The sequence below is a fragment of the Pteropus vampyrus genome, unplaced genomic scaffold, assembly GCF_000151845.1.
Source record: "Pteropus vampyrus isolate Shadow unplaced genomic scaffold, Pvam_2.0 Scaffold120, whole genome shotgun sequence".
In the NCBI taxonomy this organism is placed as follows: Eukaryota; Metazoa; Chordata; class Mammalia; order Chiroptera; family Pteropodidae; genus Pteropus; species Pteropus vampyrus.
In genome coordinates this window covers 2,841,666-2,860,991 of record NW_011888901.1, presented here as the reverse complement: position 1 = coordinate 2,860,991, position 19,326 = coordinate 2,841,666, and the positions used below count along the sequence as shown (strand labels likewise).

General features: G+C 41.0%; 1 protein-coding gene across 2 annotated transcripts in view; it reads left to right on the top strand.

The window, feature by feature from the left end:
- The first annotated feature begins 5,584 nt into the window (after nucleotides 1-5,584).
- The window catches only part of CCDC93 (coiled-coil domain containing 93), an 85,792-nt gene continuing 72,050 nt past the window's right edge, over nucleotides 5,585-19,326 (top strand). The window contains exons 1-4 of one of the 2 annotated variants that reach the window (XM_011366071.2): nucleotides 5,585-5,771; nucleotides 9,795-9,908; nucleotides 11,388-11,482; nucleotides 18,898-19,009. In XM_011366071.2, the coding sequence (XP_011364373.1) occupies nucleotides 5,730-5,771; nucleotides 9,795-9,908; nucleotides 11,388-11,482; nucleotides 18,898-19,009 (363 nt within the window). In that variant the 5' untranslated portion in view covers nucleotides 5,585-5,729. The remainder of the gene's footprint in view (nucleotides 5,772-9,794; nucleotides 9,909-11,387; nucleotides 11,483-18,897; nucleotides 19,010-19,326) is intronic. The other variant, XM_011366070.2, reaches the window with a different exon arrangement.

Here is a 19,326-nt window from a genome sequence, read left to right as displayed (position 1 = left end):
CCTAGCACCATTTATTGAAGAGGCTTTCTTTTCTCCACTATGACATTGCTAATATTTAGATACCCTCATCTCTTACTCTTTTCTTTCATGGCCTGCTACAGCGAATATTTTTTACAGGCAACATAATGTCATATCAAATAGATATCTTATAATATATTTAACAATTCCATTTTAATGAATTATTTACATGGTTTCCAGGTTTTTCCTCTTATAAATAACATTACGATAAAGATTTTGTATATAAGTCATATTCAAGGATATTTTTAAGTTCTTGATACATTTTGCCAAATTACTCTTGAGATTCTACTCTCCAGGCCCCATAAGCCAGATCCCCCACTCCAGTATCCACACCCCAGATCCTCACACCCTCGGCGCGCATACTCCAGGCCTTGCTGACGAAGCCTTTCCTGGCCAGCCTTATAGAGAAGTAAACAAGGTGAGAGGGGTGAGAGTGGGTCTGGAGGAGCAGAGGAAAGTTGTCCAGAACATGCCAGGTGCTTTCTCTGCCCAGAGGGCTTTTCTCTGAAATCATCTCATGTCACCTTGAGATTTAGGTCTCCCCTCAAATGGTACCTGGGAGCCCTATCCCGACCACTTCATCTAAAAAAGGCTGATTCCTGCTATTCCCTATCACATTACATTGGTTTCATTGCTTTTTCTTGAAGAGTACTTATTTCTGCCTATTATCTTATTACTTTACATGTTTAATTCCTGTCACTAATTATCTTGTCTGGTTTCCTGACTGCACTATCTCCAGCAACAGGAACTATTTTCTGGCACAGAGAAAAGTGGTTCTCAAATTGGCTACTTATTATGATCACCTGTGAAGTTTTAAAAATTAACTCCCTCAATAAGAAATGTTTAATTATTTAATCATTTTCCCAAGAAAATGTTAGATTTCATTTTCTATAGGAGATATAGAATGTAGCAGATGTTCTCAAGGATGTTTATTCATTGCTGTGTACTTGGATCCTTGTCAAATCCTTTCTAATGTAGCTAACAGTATGGTTGTGAAAATTATGGAAATTGTTGTAATTCTTTAATAAAACTATAATTGTTTGGGAAAATGCACTAGAACCCGTGTGTGTGTGTGTGTGTGTGTGTGTGTGTGTGTGTGTGCGTGTGCGTGCATGCACACACACTGAATTGTGTCCAGAAACAGAGGGTGTATAGGTTTGTTTGCACTACCTGTGTCTCCAATTTTTACTATAGAAATGTGACATGCTAAATATAGGATGGTGTGTTGTAAAATTTTACTATTTGAGTCTAGATTGGCATACAATTAAGAATTTTCAGAAATAGCTCATTTAACTGAAGGACTCTTCGTTTACGGATCTTAGATTTTGTGTGCCACTGTGATCTATAAAGAAAGAGAATAATAATGAGGTCCCTCTTTGCTCTGTGTTGCCCAGGGTATGTATCCCTGTATTGGTTTATATATAAACAATATATTCCAAAGGAAAAAATCCATATTCATATTCCTCCCTAGACCATTTAAATCAGAATCTCTAGGGGTGGAACTCAGTCAGGCATTGGTAGCTTTTAAAATTCCCCACGTGAGTTCAACGTGCAGCTTAAGGAAGATCAGAAACTGGAGATGTTGAGGATGAGTTAGAGTGGTGGGGGCGGGGGCATCATCTCAAACGAGGTTTCCCGAGGAACAAGATGCATTGACTCAGATTTTAGGGAGGCAGCAGGCGTGAAGAAACCTTTTTAAGGGGCTTGGTTCTCTGGTCCGTATATCGAGAAGTTTGCCCAAGTGCGTGTGAATCAGGGAACACCCCGATTCTGAGGCAGAACCAGGCCCCAGTCTGGAATCCCCAAGCTCATTAGTGCTCAGGCTTCCGAAGTCTGGCTGGTGGAGATGACCAAAACCCACTTGGGGCATCCGATGGCCGTGAGAAGCAGAGAGGGGACCCAGAATGCTGCTATCGATATTCATGTATAGCTTTATTCACTTTTGTATCCCCAACACCTAGTATAGTTCTTGGCACATAGAAGGTACTCAATAAATGTTTACTAAATGAACGAAGAGTCCAGCTGATTTTTCTAAAGGTTTCTTTCTCCATGTGACACGATGGCAATGCTTCCATGATAACAAGACCTAATAGTTGACATTTACTGTTTTCTACACAGGACAAATTATTCAAAGTTGTTCATATACATATATGGTAATGCAATCCTCATTTAATGGTAAAGATCCCCATGCAGTAGAGAGTACTAATAGAACTCTGAGAAAAGAGTCTAATAGCCAGAAAGGAGGAGAGGGGGCTTCCCCAAGAAGGGGAATAAAACACACACTTGTTGGGGTTATAACCCTTTCTATCCAGTTTGCTCTATCGAGCTTTACAAAACCTCCAGTCCAGCCATTTTTTTATTCTCAAACATAGCCAAAGCACTTTGCCAATAATCTTGTGTGTTCGCTTCACTCAACCTTAAATTCAAAGAAACCCACAAATGCACTTTAGTTTAAATTAGTTTTTTTTCAGGCACTTATTAACACATATATTTTAAAGCAAGTACAACAATGCAGAAACCATTCAACCTAAAACAAAAAGCATGAAGCAAAATATCCAACCTCACTTACCTTTAAATAGTTTATAAAGAAATAACATTACATGCCATTGTTTGAGGAAAAACAAATTAAGGGCTCCTGCTCATGCCCTCACTCATGCCATGCCTCACTTGCTGGGTCGGTGTGTTGGCCTCTTATCTGGTCTAGGGCCTCCAGCCTCACTCTATTCCCACTCCTCTCCCCCATTACTTATCCAATTTCCTACTGGTCTGATGTGCACTAATCAATGGCAGGCCTCTTCCCTTAGGACAAACCAGGACCTCCTCGGCACTCTCATTAGGGCTTCACTTCTACGGCCCCACCTAACAACCATTTTGCCTCACCTCCTTGCAGCTCACCTTACATGCTCCTGTGCATTCATTGCCTGAACAGAGAGCTTTGCACACACTGTGCCGTCCTCTTCTCTCCTACTTTCTGATTCACTCCTCACACCTCAGATCCAAAGCTGCCTCTTTTCTATACCATCCCCATGCACAGACACTCTGCCTTGGCCGATCTACCCCTGCATCTGTACATGTTCTCCTCACTTCCCAGATGGCAATCATGTCCAACTATCTATTTGCATGTCTGCATCTTTCTCCTGCAGGGCAACGATACTATTTTCACATTTTGAATTTCCCACATACGTTGAATAAATAAACTAAAACGAGCAAAGAAAACACAGAAATCAAGAAGCCAAAAGTATCACCTGACCATGCAATAAGTTGTCATGTAACTGGGAGACCATAAAGTCACTGCAGGGCACAGCATGTCCATCCATTAGGCATAAATCTACAGGCTCAAAGTGCAGCAGACCAAGGTTAAACTTTGAGTATCCATACGCATTCTGTAGAGGATCTTATGGCAGATTCTGTGAATTGGCTTAGATATCCTGTGACTGTCTACTGGATCTTCCTCTGTAGAGAGGCTGGAAAGCAAATGGTCTATGGTCTATTTTCCATACACCTTTGCATCTAGGGTTCTGAATGCTAGTTATGTTCCCAACTAGATGCATCTGCTGAGTTCTGCACGTGCAACAATTACATGAGGAGACGGGGAGGGCATAAAGGATTCATTGTGTGATATGGATCACAGAAGTAACCTGAATTTTGGGCCAGGCATCAATATCTGGTCACCAAACAGTGGCTACAAATTACCACCTCCATTCCCCTTCATCCTATACCATCTCAGGGAAAGACAATTTTAAGATTACAAAAATAACACATTTGGGGAGTTATGCCAGTGGGCACCTTAGAAATTAATAGAGTTTCAGTGGCTTCACAATGGACAAGAGCAAGATGTCACAACTTCTACTTCATCATTTTTTACACACATAAAACATAAGAGCTCCCATCTTAACACTTTAATTTGCATATTCAAAATTTTCAAAATATTAGGTACTGGGGGGTAGTGGCCATATTTGCTAACTACATTTAAGGAGGAAATGGCCTTTCATAATGCTTTGGGACAGGTAGCAAAATCTCACATAGCAGACAAGCCTAAATAGCTGTATATAAAGAAGCCCTGAGAATAGGACCGGAGAATAATAAGACTCAGGAAGATTGCACAGGAGCCCCCTATTTTCAATGCCTTTGCAATGTTTTAAATAAACATAAGCAGCTGTCTTTCCCGATAAGAAACTGTCTTGTTTTAACTGTGTAGGGTGACAGTAGCAGAGTTGTGTTGATGGCATGCTTTTATTTTTTATTTTATTTTTTTAAAGATCCCAGCAAAAGAGCTATGGCAGCACTTGAGGATGCTTGAGCAGCCCACGTTTGAGAGAGGAACCCTGAAGAGCCTTGGAGAAGATCTCAAATAGACGATGTCAGAGAAGGCTCTTTGTGAGGACTTGCTCAGATGAATGCATCACTTCTCCTATCCCCTGGCTCAGGGTATCTTTACACACATTTTGTCTCCCTAGTGGAGTATTTGGGGATGAGAGATTTTTCTGTCCCTCCTCTACACCTCCAGTACAGAGGTATGTAATGTTCTTCTAAGTACAAGGTTCTTGAGAACCTCACAAATACTTTCTTTCCTGGACAAAAGGGTGCCATAGTAAAGAGCTTCCTGTTAGGATCACCTTTATTATAGGTGAAGTTTTCTATAAAGCCTCGATCCTTCTGTCCTCATGTTTCTCTCAGTCCTTATGCTTTTGGCTCTTGGTGTGGCTAATAAAGGGGAATCATGAAGTCTTGAAACAGGAACGAACCTTAGAAAGCATCTAGTGCAAGTATAGGTGTTTAGAAAAGTAGAGTGACACAGTTGAGGTCACACATCATGTTAGTGGCAGTGCTGGGACTAGATTTCTAATTTACAATGTCCTTTTATTCATTCATCATCATCTATCCAACCGTCCTTCTATCCAACAGATATTCTGAGTTCTGTCATGGGTCTTCTCTGAGAATGCGTCTCCAGTGTTGAGGTCATTTTAGCTGCCACATCACTTACACAATGCACTCCTTGTCTGTCCCGGAGGATGGCAGCTATATAAAGAGTTGTCTCCCTGGCCACAAGGCACTGCATCTGCTCCACATAATGGCTTCAGGAAACCCCTCTCTGCATCCCTACCATCTTTAAAAGTGGGTATTCAGAAAATGTTTGCCGTTGAAGAAATTCTTCACACTTTTTGTACCGGAGTTTATCCTGACAGAGAAGAGATGTCTCTGGAACCAGAGTACAGAAGGTGGTTGGAAGAGCCAGCAGCTGCCAGTGGTTTTCCGATTTTGGCAGAGGTGTTGGGTTTTTTGTGCATCTGTATTTGTACCACCAGTGCATTCATCCCACAGTGTCCAATAACTATGTGTTATGAGAAGCAGAGAGGGTCCTAGAATGCAAACTTTCCCCTAGAAAATACTTCCTTTTCTAAAGCACTTCGAAGGGAAATGCAAAGCCCCGTCGCGAAGGTCCTGCAAAACGTCAGCCTCCACAGAGCGGCGGGACAGCAGGTCTCCGCCCCTGCAGGCCCCGCCTCGCCAGGGCTGCGCTCGCGCAGCCGCAGTCACGCCGCATTCCCGCACCAGCGCGCATGCGCCGGCCGGTGGCGGTAGCGGCGGTCGCAGCAGCAGAGGAAGTTTCCGCTTTGCACTCCACCCCGGTAGCAGCTTTGCAGCTGGAGACAGCTTCCTCTGGCGGTTTCGCAGACTTCAGTGCCGCGGCACGTTAGCCTAACCGGATCATGGGGTTGCCCAAGGGGCCAGAGGGCCAGGGTCTCCCAGAGGTAAGGACGCCCCTCTCCCTGACACGTCGGGTTCCTAAGAGAGGGCCGAGCCTGCAGGGTGGCGAGCAGAAGGGGCCCCGGCTGCATTTGGGGAGCCCCGCCCCCTTCCTCAGGTGTGTGCTCCTCAGGGAGCACTGGCCCTCCTCGCTGGTGCTGAGCAGGTCCCCTCTGCGTGGGCGTGGGTAGGGGCTAACTTGAGCTGCTCCCGGGTCTCCGGGGACTGAGGTGGCCTTCCCAGCCCAATAACTGCCCCAGGGCAGTCCCGGACGTCGCGGGGTCCGGGGTCCTACCTCTCCCGGTCTCCGAGACAGCTTCTCCAGAACCCCGGCGCCGCAACGCTGGCACGGCGGGCCTGGACTGCTGCACCCAGGAGTCACGAGACGTGAGCTGGGACCGTCCGGACTCGGGTTGTTTAACGGGCAGTGACCTTATGGCGCCTTCCGCCGCCTTGCGGGGCCCGCGGGGTCGCGGCAGCCAGCCCCTCCCCCTTGGTGTCTGGAGGGAACGCCTCCCTCCACTTACCCCCATACCCGACCTGGGCGACAGAAGGACGTTTGGGGGCCGGCACTAAGATGTGTCCGGCCGAGTCAGTGCGCCTTGATGTCCAGTGGTGGTGTGTGGTGGGGACTCAGCGGCGGGCTGAGACACTGCTGTTTCTCCAGAAGATAGCGAGTGCCTTTCTTTCCAGAGGTGTTTGTTATTAATTACTAACTGGGTCGTAAGGGACAGGATAATCACTGGTTTCCGGATATCCACATTGTCTGGGAATAAAGAGAAGGCGCATTTCTTTTTGCTGCAAATATCACTTAGCTAGGTGGTTTGCATCTGCCTTCTCTTCACTTGATTTACTCAAAAGTTGGTCTAGTTTACTAGATTCTTGAAAGAAATGGAATCCACATTGTACCTCTCTCGTGCTTCTACGGTTCTAAAGCAGGTATTTGGCAGGAGAAATGATATCTGGACATGGTGAGTGGTCCTTTCACACTGAGCTGCCTGTGGCCAGTCTTGCTTCTCTGTCCCACTCTCTCTGGTTCTTTAATCCCACAAGTACCCACTAATTGAGAGATCACTGTTTAGTGCATAGAAGCCGAGGATACAGTGATGGTAGGACGGACAATCTCTCTGTATGCTCCCGAGTCAATTTTGTTGTTAAAAGAAAACCTAACAAGTGTATGTTGTCAGAACCCTCGCATTAGGTAAAACTGTTACATACAAGTTGCTTTGATGGGACTAGGAATTGTGAAGACTGGGATCTGTACTGTGATGTTTGATTTGATATTGCTTTTTGGCCACTTCTTTATTCTAGGCTTTCATCGTTTTTGCCTAGCCTTTTGCTGTAGACTCCTGTCTGGTCTCCCTAGTTCTACCTTAAATTCCTCCAATCCAATGTCCCACTACCAAAGGAGATTTTTCTAAAATAAAAGCACCCTACTTCTGTGTGTCCTTTGTTTAACCCTTCTCTGACTGCTGGGAGGTTGGGTCCTGTTTGTCACTCTTCCAAGAGCCTAAGACAGTTCTTGGCAATTAGAAGGCAGACAAGGTGGATATATAATCGAATTACTATCATTTAGTTCAAAGACCAGTACACATAGTTTGTGTCATTAAGCTGTTACTAGTCCTATTAATTGATTCACTTCAATTTTTTAAACCTTTGTGGTATGCATGTGAAGGCTAGAACGATTAGCTCAACTTGGCCCTGCCTTCCAGCTTGCATGAACTACAGTACAAGGCAATCGAAAATTTAGTGTGCCTAGTTTAGGAGCTCACAGTCATTTATCTTTATCAGAATTTTATTTTTTTTAACAGTTGATGTAGTAACCAGCGTGATGGCTTTTTATGGCTTCAAGAGAGACATTCTTTCATGCCCTTTTCCATTTTGTTTCAATGTTTATCTGTGAAGTAAATTTGGAGTCTTATTAGCATTACCTATTTAGTGTTTTGTGCCAAAAAGTTATATCACAGGTTATGTTGCAGAAGTACATTTCTCCATTCTGGGAGTAAGTGATTGGGAAGCTTGGGCCATGCATCTGCCATGGATGCTCCTTAGGTAAAAGTTGAGGCAGGGATGATCCTCCCGTGATGTGTTGTCCTCTACTTAGAAGTGTTTTCATGATAAATGGTGATTGAACAAATGAAAGCTTCCTGTTTTACAGGCCAGCAGTTTTAAGAAAATACTTTTATCATCCCATTTTCCTTTTGTACTCTATCTTTGTGAACCACAACTGCTCTTTACCTTCTCCTTTATTTGTGTTTGTCCACTTGTCACAGACCTTTTGCCAAGAAAGAGAAGGTGTGAATCATTAACATCTTATTTTGCATGTCCATTAATAACTGGTGAACGCTAACCTTCAGAATCTTTGATAGGCTGGACCAGGGTCATTTGAGAGAGAGGTTAAATGAGTAGCAGTGCAAGGCTATTCCTCCACCACCACCCTCCATGGCAAGGGATTAACAGTCACTTTAATAATTCCTTGATCAACTGTGTGTTATTATGTATGCTCCCTCTCTTGGCAGTTTGTACTTCAAAATAAGCTTGAATTTCCATTTTCAGTGTCATGACTATGAAAATATTTTGTTAATACATGACTGGCTTAGGTCATGCACTTTATGTAGTGATTGAGCATGTCATTCCCTAGTTAATAAGTGTGTCCTTGGAGCCTAACACTGTTTCAGAACAAGGGAGTAAACATGGGTGAATAATATATGGGTCCTCTCCTGAACCAGCTAATATAATAGTCCATTTGGAAAGACAAGCATGTACATTAACACCAGACATGTCACTCAAAAGGTGTTATTTAATTGTATGACTGACATGGATTATAAATAAAATAGAAATGTAGAGTAATGGCCATTTTAGGCTGTATTAGGCAGTATCTGGCATCAAATAGGGGCTAGAATTTGAAGATGGTTCTGGGTGGCCAGAGACTATCAGAAGAGGGGTGATGTGGACAGTGGTTGTCTAGGTTGGCCATAACCGTATGTGGATTGTTTTAGGGGGAGATGAAGGACAAAGCTGGAAAGATAGGTTGTGACCAAAGATCTGGATGCCAAAGTAAGACATTGGGAGTTTATTTTGGAGACTGTGTATGATGCATTAATGATGAGGGCTGGGGGATCAACCAAAGAGGTAATGATGTGAAAACTGTGATTTAGGAAGGAATGAGCAAGAGAAATTGACAGAGGAGAAAGATTGAAAGGCAGTTGCAATAGTCCTGGCATGAAGTGTAGATAAAAGAGAAGGGAGGTTAAACGTGAGATGCTTAGTAAAGGAAGATTTAACAGGCGTTGTTGAGTAAGTGAGTAGTCAGAAGTGGGTACGAGGATTTGAACCAGAATACCTTGGTGGTGGTTTAGGTATAGAGAGGTTTTTTTTATTTTCTGCAATGACACAAGAGAGGAAAGACATAGTTCATGAAAATAAATGAAAGCAAAAGTACTAGAATGCTTAAATGTATTTGACTTGTAAAATAAACACTCTATTTAAATATATTAGGTGAATTTATTATTTTTAAGGCAATCCTCTTATATGACAATAATCACCTTTTAATTCTGGATTGAAAGCCTTACATTTGCATTAGAGATCAAAAAAGAGAAGTGTAGAGAAACATACATATTTGGATTCTTTGTTCACGCCCCTCTTGAAAATAACTTGGACCAAAATGAGTATAAAGTTTAAAAGAAAATCCACCTTGTTCCTGTCTGTAAGGAATTCATAATCTAGTTGAGAAGCCTGTCAATGTAAACAGTGTGTTAGAAAACAGGGAGGTAATGTGCTGTAGTCTTCCTTTCCCTGAATAGGCTCTACTGCCTGTGTGTGTCTTCTCCCCTGACCTATGACAACTGACAGCTTGTTGAGGACTAGGGACTCTGTTCTGTGCAACTCTGGCAGCACAGTGTCCCCATGCTCCTACATGACTGCAGTGATATACCTAATGTCACCTGGCAGTGTTGTGGCATGAGGAGATATACCTAGTGTTCCTTTATTCAAGGTAGCTTTTAGCAGCCTTTTACCTTTCGTTTTAGGTAGAAACAAGAGAAGATGAAGAACAAAATGTCAAATTGACTGAAATTCTGGAACTCTTGGTTGCAGCTGGGTATTTCAGGGCAAGAATTAAAGGCTTGTCACCTTTTGATAAGGTAAGAGGAAACCTTTCTAGCCTGTTTTTTTTTTGGTCAGGATGGCGTGGTTACCATAGAAAGGAGAAAGAGATTGTGTTTTTCCTTTTTCCATGTCCATGTTTCCATTTCTCCCTAATTCAGATTTATTATAGAAGGATTTAAATTTCCTATTATAACATATCAGTAGATATACATTGAATTCCTTTGCTATGCATGAAGCTTTGGGAAATGCCAATTAACAAAAGAGATAGTTACACCTTTTAAGGAACTTACAGTTTGGTTGTGGAGATAAAGCTTATATAAGATGAAATAATCTGAGTCAATAAGGAGCTATCCTCAAGTCAGTGTGCTCACAGGCAATTGCCAGCTTTTCTATGGATGGTAAATGCTTAATTTGAAGGAGGGAGAAGTCACTATGGGATGAAGTTTAATTCAGCAGAACTTTGAATAATTATATGCACAAGGCATAGTTATTATAGGTGTTCAAGACACAGAGATAAGACAAAGGCTCTGTACTAAAAGGGCCCAACCTCTATCTTATAGAGAAGAGAGACAAACCAACATTCATAGAATAAATGGCATGGTACAGTAAGTATTACAGTGAACTGTGCACAGAACTGAAACATCCAAATCAGATAGAGTAGGACAGGAAAGCTTACTGGTAGAAGAAAGTGTGGAGTGCTCCAGTGGGCCACAGCCCTGGCTGCACATAACAGAATCACTATGGTTTGTTTTAGAATATCTAGGCCCTACCCAATGAAATTCTCAGTTAGGTCTGGACTGGGCTCTGGAATCTCTTATGTTATTAGGCATCTCACATGAGTCTACAGCAAAGCCAGGAGCAGGATTCACTATTATTTTTTGTTTGTTTGTTTGTTTTTTAACATCAAACTGTGTCTGAAAAGGATTTTGTTTCAAAATGGATTTTTAGCCTTAGCGTCATTTGCATCTCAAAGAAACCCTGTGAGAAAAGTAGAGCAGAGATTCCCATCTCCATTATGTAGAGGAAAAAAATAAGATGTATGGGAATTAAGTAATGAGCCACAAAATGTCAGCCTTGCTACTCACATGTCTGGTACATGTAATTCCTCTGGAATCTGGCACTTGCCTGAAACTGGGTTAAGACTTCTCTCGGCTGAGAATTAATGTCTTTCTCCTTCAGTATAAAGAGAATCTATGTACGACGTGTATGACATTTAGTAATAAAAGTCAGTTTCTCAGTCATACTAGACACATTTCAAGTGCTTGGTAACCACATGTGACTAGCAGCTATTCATTTGGTCAGTACAGATATAGAACATTTCCATCATTGCAGAAAATTATTCAACAGTGCTACTTTAGATGAATCTTAGTTGATAGAGGAAGGACATATATACTTTCTGTAAAAATATCTAATTTTGTATTTCATGGAGTCTGTAAAAACTGTATTTTATCTACCTTCTACTTCTTACCCCTTTCCCAAACTAGGAGAAAACGTATTTTCTTTGTGTCTTACAGGTGGTAGGAGGAATGACTTGGTGCATAACCACTTGCAACTTTGACGTAGATGTTGATTTGCTCTTTCAAGAAAACTCTACAATAGGTCAAAAAATGTAAGTTGTTAAGGTTTGCCATGGAAGAGCCTAAAAAGGGAGAAGGGAGTAATTTTTGTTAAAAGCTAGACACTTTACATAATTTATTTTAATTTTCATTATAACTGGTATTATCACAGTTTTATAGATAGAAAATGAGGCTGAAAGAAGCCAAGGTCACACAGGTAGCATACAAGAGTCGTTTAATGTTCAAGCTGTTTCTAACACTTTAAAAAAATTTTTTCCCAAGTTCTATTGAGATATAACCGACATATAACATTGTATTAGTTTAAAGTGTATAACAATGATTTTATATATGTATGGTAATGAAATAATTATCACAATAAGTTTAGTTAACGTCCATCCCCTCACATAGATACAGATTTTCTTATAAGAACTTTTAAGACCTACTCTCTTAGCCACTTTCAAATATACAATACAGATCATTAACTGTAGTCACCATGCTGTACATCACATCCTCAGGACTTATGTATCTTATCCCTGGAAGTTTATATCTTTTGACCACCTTTACCCATTTTGCCCACCCTCTATCCCCCATCTCTGACAAACACCAATTTGTTCTCTGTTTCTATGAGTTCAGTTAAATGAAATCATACAATATTTGTCTTTTGCTGTCTGATTTCACTTAGCATATGCCCACAAGGTCCAACCATGTTGTCACATATGGCAGAATTTTTTTTCCTTTTTGCGGTTTAATAATATTCCTGTGTGTGTGTGTACACTACATTTTCTTTATAAGTTTATCTGTTGATGGACATGTAGGTTGTTTCCATGTCTCGGCTTTGGTAAATAATGCTGCAATGACTGTGGGGATACAGGTATCTCTTCAAGTTAGTGATTTTGTTACCTTCTGTATACCCAGAGGTGTGATTGCTGGATGATACTGTAGTTCTATTTTAAATTTTTGGACAAATTTTCATACTGTTTTCCATAATGGCTGCACCAATTTACATTACCACCAGCAGTGCAGTGTGCTCTTTTCTCTACATCCTCAGCAATATTTGTTTTTTCTTGTCTTTTTAATGATAGCCATTCTAATTGGTATGAAGTTATTTATCTCATTGTGGTTTTCATTTGCATTTCTCGAATGATCAGTGATGTTCAGCACCTCTCATACTTTTTCTCAAAATTTCTAGTGACTACTTAGTGTATCTCTTTTCAATTTGAATTGAATTTGAACAGGGTGAGGAAAGGAGAATCTTTTCTTCCTGGTTGCCTCTGTGTAAGACAGAGCCTCACTTTGCCTGCCATTGAGACTAGAGATTTTACCTGAGGGCACCCTGCCCAGTCTTCCATAGCTTGGTGATTTTGTTAGACTATTTGGAATCCCCAGTTCTGCTCCCAGCCCTGCCTCTGGGCAGCTGTGTAACTTTCAGATCCTTTATCTGTAATAAGAAGGATTTGTGATCTCAAATGTAACAGACTTTTTTTTTTGAAGCATTATTCTCCCCCAAGAAAAAACGCTTCTAAGTGGATTAAAGATGGCCTATAAATATGCATACGAAGCAGTAATCATAGAAAGGTGAAGCAAAGGCAAAGCAAAGTGAAAGGAAAAAACAATGGAGATAAAAGTTGGGGTGCGGATAAGGCTACTACATGTGTGATGGACCACAAAATGCCTTGTTTTCCCAAGGGTGGACCACAGATTTGGCTCTGACCTTTCTAGAAGCCAACAAAAAGACAAAAATATGATAAATGGCCCAATTCAGAGTTTCTATACAGTAGAATAAAAATCAGTCCCTCAGAATTACCAAAATTTTTAATACTAAGACCAAAGGACATCTCTGGGCTCCTCATTAGCAAGGACATATTGTTTAACACAGTGACACTGCGCTTATCAATGCTTAGTCATCAATGGCAGGGCTCTACATCCTTAACATCTGTTGTTCTGGGACTATACTATAGTGTTGTATTCTGTGACCTGTAGTGAAAAGTCCTCCACTGGGAGGCAGTGCTGTGGATTCTAAGTGTATGGCTTTGCTGTCTTCTAGTAGAGTGAAATCCTGAGGTAGATTTTTATTCTTTTTTGTTTATTTTTATTATGTATGTGTTATATCCATGAAGTTAAAGAAAAAATTCAGATACTGCCAAAGAGAGCAATGTACAGCTGATGTCTCTCCCCCTTCTCATTCTACATCCCAGTTTTATTTTCTGGAAAGAATCATCTTCAGCTGTGTAGGTTTTAGATTCTTTGGAATGGTCATTTCTCCATTTCCAACTGTGTATGTGCTGTGTTTCATTCACATCTAATGAAGAAATTAGCTCACCTGTACTACTCACTGTATCTCCTTCATTTTCTGGAAAATGAAGCATGTATAGATTGTCTGTTTTTCCATGATCACTTGTATAACTTTAATCTACTTAAGCTTCTGTTTCTTGACTCATTAACATAAGATTGTTTCTCCTGGTTCCTAAGTATGTAGGGTAAACGTTTTAGTGTCTCTGTTTTTCCTTCTACCTTTCAGCCTCCATCTACTCTCATACCATTACTTTTAGAATGTTCAGGGAATATTTATAGTCTCTTCTGTGATAGCAATTAAATTGTTCATGCTTTATCTACAGGTATACTCTAAAAGTAACTCTATAAGTGTTTACAATAAGAACTAAAGATTGTGATGGAATCAGAAAAGGAAATGTAATCTTCTGTACCATAATGATGCTGTTTAAAGAAGAATATTCAAAGTATCACAGTCAAAAGGAATCTCTCTTCACTTATTCATTGACTCAGCAAGTTATTGAGCTCCTAGTTATGGGTTCGACATTGTTCTGGGTACTTTGGATACATTAAGGATTTCATGACAGATTAGATTTGGGGTGTGATTAAGTCAAGGATGATTGTGAGGTATTTGTCCTGAGCAAATGGAGGTGGTCTCTATGAGTCACCAAAATTCAGGCACACTGTACATAAGTTTGGGATCCATGGATACAGAAGGCTAACTGTAACAGGCAGATTTTCAACTGCATGGGATTTGGCACCCCTAACCCTAACCTCCACGTTGTTCAAAGCTAACTGTAATTTGCTTTATGTTTATGCAGCTTTTTTTGCTTTGAGTTTGAGCACCTTTTTATCTTGTTGATAAAGAAGCACATGATTTTATCTGTAGCTAAGATAAGCCAGCTTCTTAATCAGTTTACTTACTAACACGAATTCACTGCCTTCTTGAGGACACGCCTAATTGAAGCCTCTTCTGTTTCCAATTTGAGCTGATTGCTTCTTACCTCTGTGGCACTCTTGCATGCTAGGATTTTTTTCCGTTGCATTCTTTCTGGGCTATTACCATTTCTTAGATTCTACATATCTTTCCTTCCTAATTTCTTTTGGAGTTTTGCAGTGGTTCTTAGCCCATATTTCATCGTGGTATTCTTGGGGGTTATGATAAATTCCCATTAGTGACAATAGTCTTAATAGCTATTGGAGCATAGTGTTTTTTATACAGATTCTCAATCCCTTATCCATATTCCTGAATTCTAAAATGCACTGAAAATGTTTTTTTTTCTTTTTAAGATACAAATTTTATTTGGAAGCAAAATATGACCAAAGCTGACTTAAGGCTATTTATAGTCTTTATCCATCCCACTTATGTGAATATTCATAAGTTTTGCTGCAGAAATACTAATTTCTTTGATTTTAGGGTGCTACGCCAGATTTCACTGGGGTCCTGCATAATGTATAGTACACATCCCTTAGGTATACTAAGGTACAAATATGTAAAAAATAATGAATTCTGAAACATATCTGGCTCCAAAGGGCTTGGATAAGGGGTTGAAGATGTATCATTTTCTCTGGTAGGTACTTAAAGTGTACCTTTTAAGTGCAGAGCTGTGAACTGTAATTGTGGGCAAAGCTGGGGACAGGTGTTTATATCACTAAAGACCCACCAGAGTAAAGACCCACCTTGAAGTACATCAGGCAGTTGAGTCTATGTTATCAGTAGGAGAAATGTCATAGCCACAGGGCACTGAATTATCCAAAACTCTTTTCTCTTTGGTTTCAGAATGCATTCTGTATTTAGAGTACCTTTCCACAAAGTTTCTGGTTAGGTGCAGTTTAGCCCAATACTGCTTTATGTTTTCAGTGTGTCAGTATATCTCAGTTTATGTGATGGGCAGCCAGGTGGCATTGTCGGAGGACATCGTCTATCGAGGACATGATTATCTTTTGGGCTGTCTTCTACATGTGCCCAACTGGGGCCGCCTTCTCCTTCTTGATCCTTCTTTCTGGAGGGCTCCATAAGCTTCTACCTTCCATCCAAGCCTGTCCTAAAGCCCTGTAACCACAGGGTTTTGAATCTGATCCATGCTCAGAGATCCATAAATGAGATTTTAGGTATATAACTGAGTTCATTTCAGCAACACATTTACTAGGCACCTGTGTGCAGAGTACTTGCACATGCTTTTTTACAATAACCTTTGAATAGGCAGGACTGGGGTTGTCCCTCATTTATGATGGAAAATTGGAGCAGAGGGACTGGGTTAGTTGCCAGAGTCCCAGAGTAGGTGATGGAACTGAAATTTAGACCCACATTAAATTCACTCTCTTTCAAACTGTTTGCAGTGGAGGAAGAAACTGTACTGAACACTCTTAAAAACCAAAGGAATCAAACTAATCACCTGTAATGATAAGTGGGCATATTAAAATCTTAGACTAGGAAACCTGCCTGGCGACCTTTGCAGTTGTCATTTTCTTTGATTTCTAGAAAGTCAGGGGATCCACCCTGAGATCCAGGGAGAAAGAAGCCAGGTGGAGACTGGTAGGTTTCTGTAAGAGGTCTTCCTGATTTTTGTCCCCTGCCTGCCAATGTTTCCCCCACATCCTCATCACCTGCACTGTTAAGTGTCTTCAGCTGCTTCCATACACTGCTGAGACTGTTCAGACTTGGCAGTCATTTCTGGGAGGCAAGTTTAAGAGGAGGTTTAAGAGGGTCATAAACCCTGAGATGACCTGCAACATCCTTTCCTCAGGGCCTTTATGAACTGGAAGAGTAGGCTGTCTCTAAGTAGTGGCCATGGAGAAGCGTGTCTGAATGTAGAGGGTTGGGCTGGTTGGTGTTGAGAGTCCCAGCCTCAGTCTCGTTTTTAAGCTACTCAGTGGTTGTAGGCAATCAGTACTCTGTGCAAATCTATAGATCTGTAGCCACTAGAGGGAGCTTTGCTCCTAACGAACCAAAACTGCGAGGAAAGAGAGGTGGTCCCTGCATGTATAAATAGTTAAGACCTGCCCTGACCAAGGACACAAAGCTGGGCTTGGTAATCATCTTCATGTGCTAAGCTTGGAGTTTGGGGAGCAGGACCAGTTGAGCACCCATCTCCCACAAGCTTCGAAGAAGTTAAGAAACAAGGCATAGGAGTCTGATGGAGATGAAAATAAATAAAGCTTATCAGAGATAGAGCCTTAGGTATGTTGCCAAATGGCTTTGTTAATACTTTACTCCATACTTTCCAATTCAGGCCCCAGGAAGAGCTGAACAACCACAGGCTTCCCCACTGGGTCAGGGCACACATCTCCCGGTAGAAAAGATGCATGTGACCTATAGACAGGTTGCTGAGAAAGGAGGGACTGCAGGAGTTCCTGAGAGCCACATGACAATTTTCTTTGATATTTCAGACTTTTTGAATAAATCATACCTCCCCCTTTTGGGGGTGAAAATGTTCTCCCATGTGCTTCCATCCTAGAAGGCGGATATTTCTGTCTTATGTGAATATGTATAGTAGAGTATCAGTCTTCCCCTCTCCGTATTCTTTTCTCTTAACATATTGGATCTGACATTGATATTATGATTAGTGGCGCTGGGGGGGTGTGACTATTTTCTTCCTCAGTTTTAACCTTGGTTCCACCTTGTATAGTTACTTTTTGTATGTATGTGTAGTTTCCTAGTGTGTTTTCCAGGCACTATTTTCTGGGGAGATGTTTAGCTTTTGTCCCTAGGTAACTTTGTTTCTGCAAAGATGGAGGAGATGAAACCCACTAAGGAAACATAAATAAGACAATAATTGCTTTTACTCAGGCCTAAGTTAGATGTTAGTCTTAAGGGTATCTATCTCCTGGGAAAGATTTTGAAATAGTGGAAAGATAAAGGTGTACAAGATTTCTTTGAACAAGGAACACTTTTGGTAAACCCAAAACTTACTGAATTTGAAGCATCTCATAAGACCTGCTGATGTTGTTCACCAGGGCCATCATCGATTAGCAAATAGTCCTACTCTTGTAAACAAGGCCACAGTAGCTGTTATAATGGGCTAAGATTTCTTTTAAGGGTCTTAGATGGGAATATAGCCTAAACTACCCATGTAGGCTGAGCCAGAAGTCCTTATTTCTCCATATGGCCCTAGAGGGCCATACCTTATGAGGGTTTCTCAAGGTTCCTGGTCTGTGTGCCGTGGCTTTGAGGTTTAGCAGAACCACTAAATAATTTCTTTTTCTCTCTTGAATCTGATCCAATTAATATATAAGAAACAGGAACTAGACTATTAGAAATCAACTATCAGTTGCTTAGAGAAGGAGGCTTAAATTTGTGATGAAATGGACTTGCACACAAGTCTCTTTGTCACTCCTGCCATAAAACTGTCCCATCCATGCCTGGATTGAGGTGAAAAACCTCTGTAGCAGGGGGAGGAAGCTTACCTCCTGACTGAGATAGAAGAATGCTCTGGGACCTTGGGGAGTCCGATTCCTCTCCTCCAACTCCCAGCCCATTTAGGAGGAAGACGGAGGCAAGTTGTTGGCAAGAGATCAGTGTCCCTCATAAGAAGTGCAGAATTTCTCCTCTCTGGAAAAAAGAGTGAGGACACATGGTTCCCCCAATCTAGGATTGATTTTAGAGAATCAGAAAATTAAAGGCTATTTTTTATTTTCAAAATACTTTTTACCAGGGTAGAGAACTCCAAAATTTTTGAGCTTGAGGCCCCATGTTTTGTCTTAATATCATAGACATCTGGATCAAAGTTTGGTAATTATTTCTTGCCTGAATGACATTTAGAACAATTATTTTTTAATGTGTAACCTAGTGGTTCCCAGACTTTTGGAAAAAGTAAGTCAGAAAAATAAAATGTAAAAGAATATAGGACACTGATAACTTTTTATTTTACCATGTAAATATGTTAAAAAATGACTACTACCTCAACTTACCACCATCATTTCATAAGGAAACAAAATATTTTAATATAGAAAAATTAGGTAGGACAGCCTTATAATTAAGGATCAAGGCAGTTTTGTGGCCTTGAGCACACACGTGCGCACATACATACACATCTAAATTATGCTTATTTTTCTAATTTTGCAGTCAGCCAAGAGAAACTTGGTCTAGGTCTGTCATTGAGAAGCCCCAGATTTTTCTGGGATGCTTTCCAGACTTGAGAAATGTCTTAAGGGCCACTTTGTGATTCTCACTCTTTGCTTGTTGTTTTTTTCCAAACAGAGCTCTCTCAGAAAAAATTGTCTCAGTCCTGCCAAGGATGAAGTGTCCACACCAGCTGGAGCCTCATCAGATCCAGGGGATGGATTTTATTCATATATTTCCTGTTGTTCAGGTGAGAGCTTCTGTGTGGTTTCTTATCCTCTGAATATCAAATTCCTGTAATGGTTCTGGCACCTGGGCCATCTAGCCTAGATCCTGGATCTAATGAGTATGGTATGGATTTGGTGGCAGCAGAACATGGTGACGTTTCCTGATGTCATCCTCAAAAGGTCACTGGTATTCCACCTCCCCTAGTTTGACACTGTCACCTGATCTTTGAATGTTCCCATTAGTTGATTTTCATTGCCCTTTTGGTATAGAACTCCGCAGACCTTCATGCTCTGGTCCCTTGCAACCTATCCAGCCTCATTCCTTGCTTTTCTTTATTCT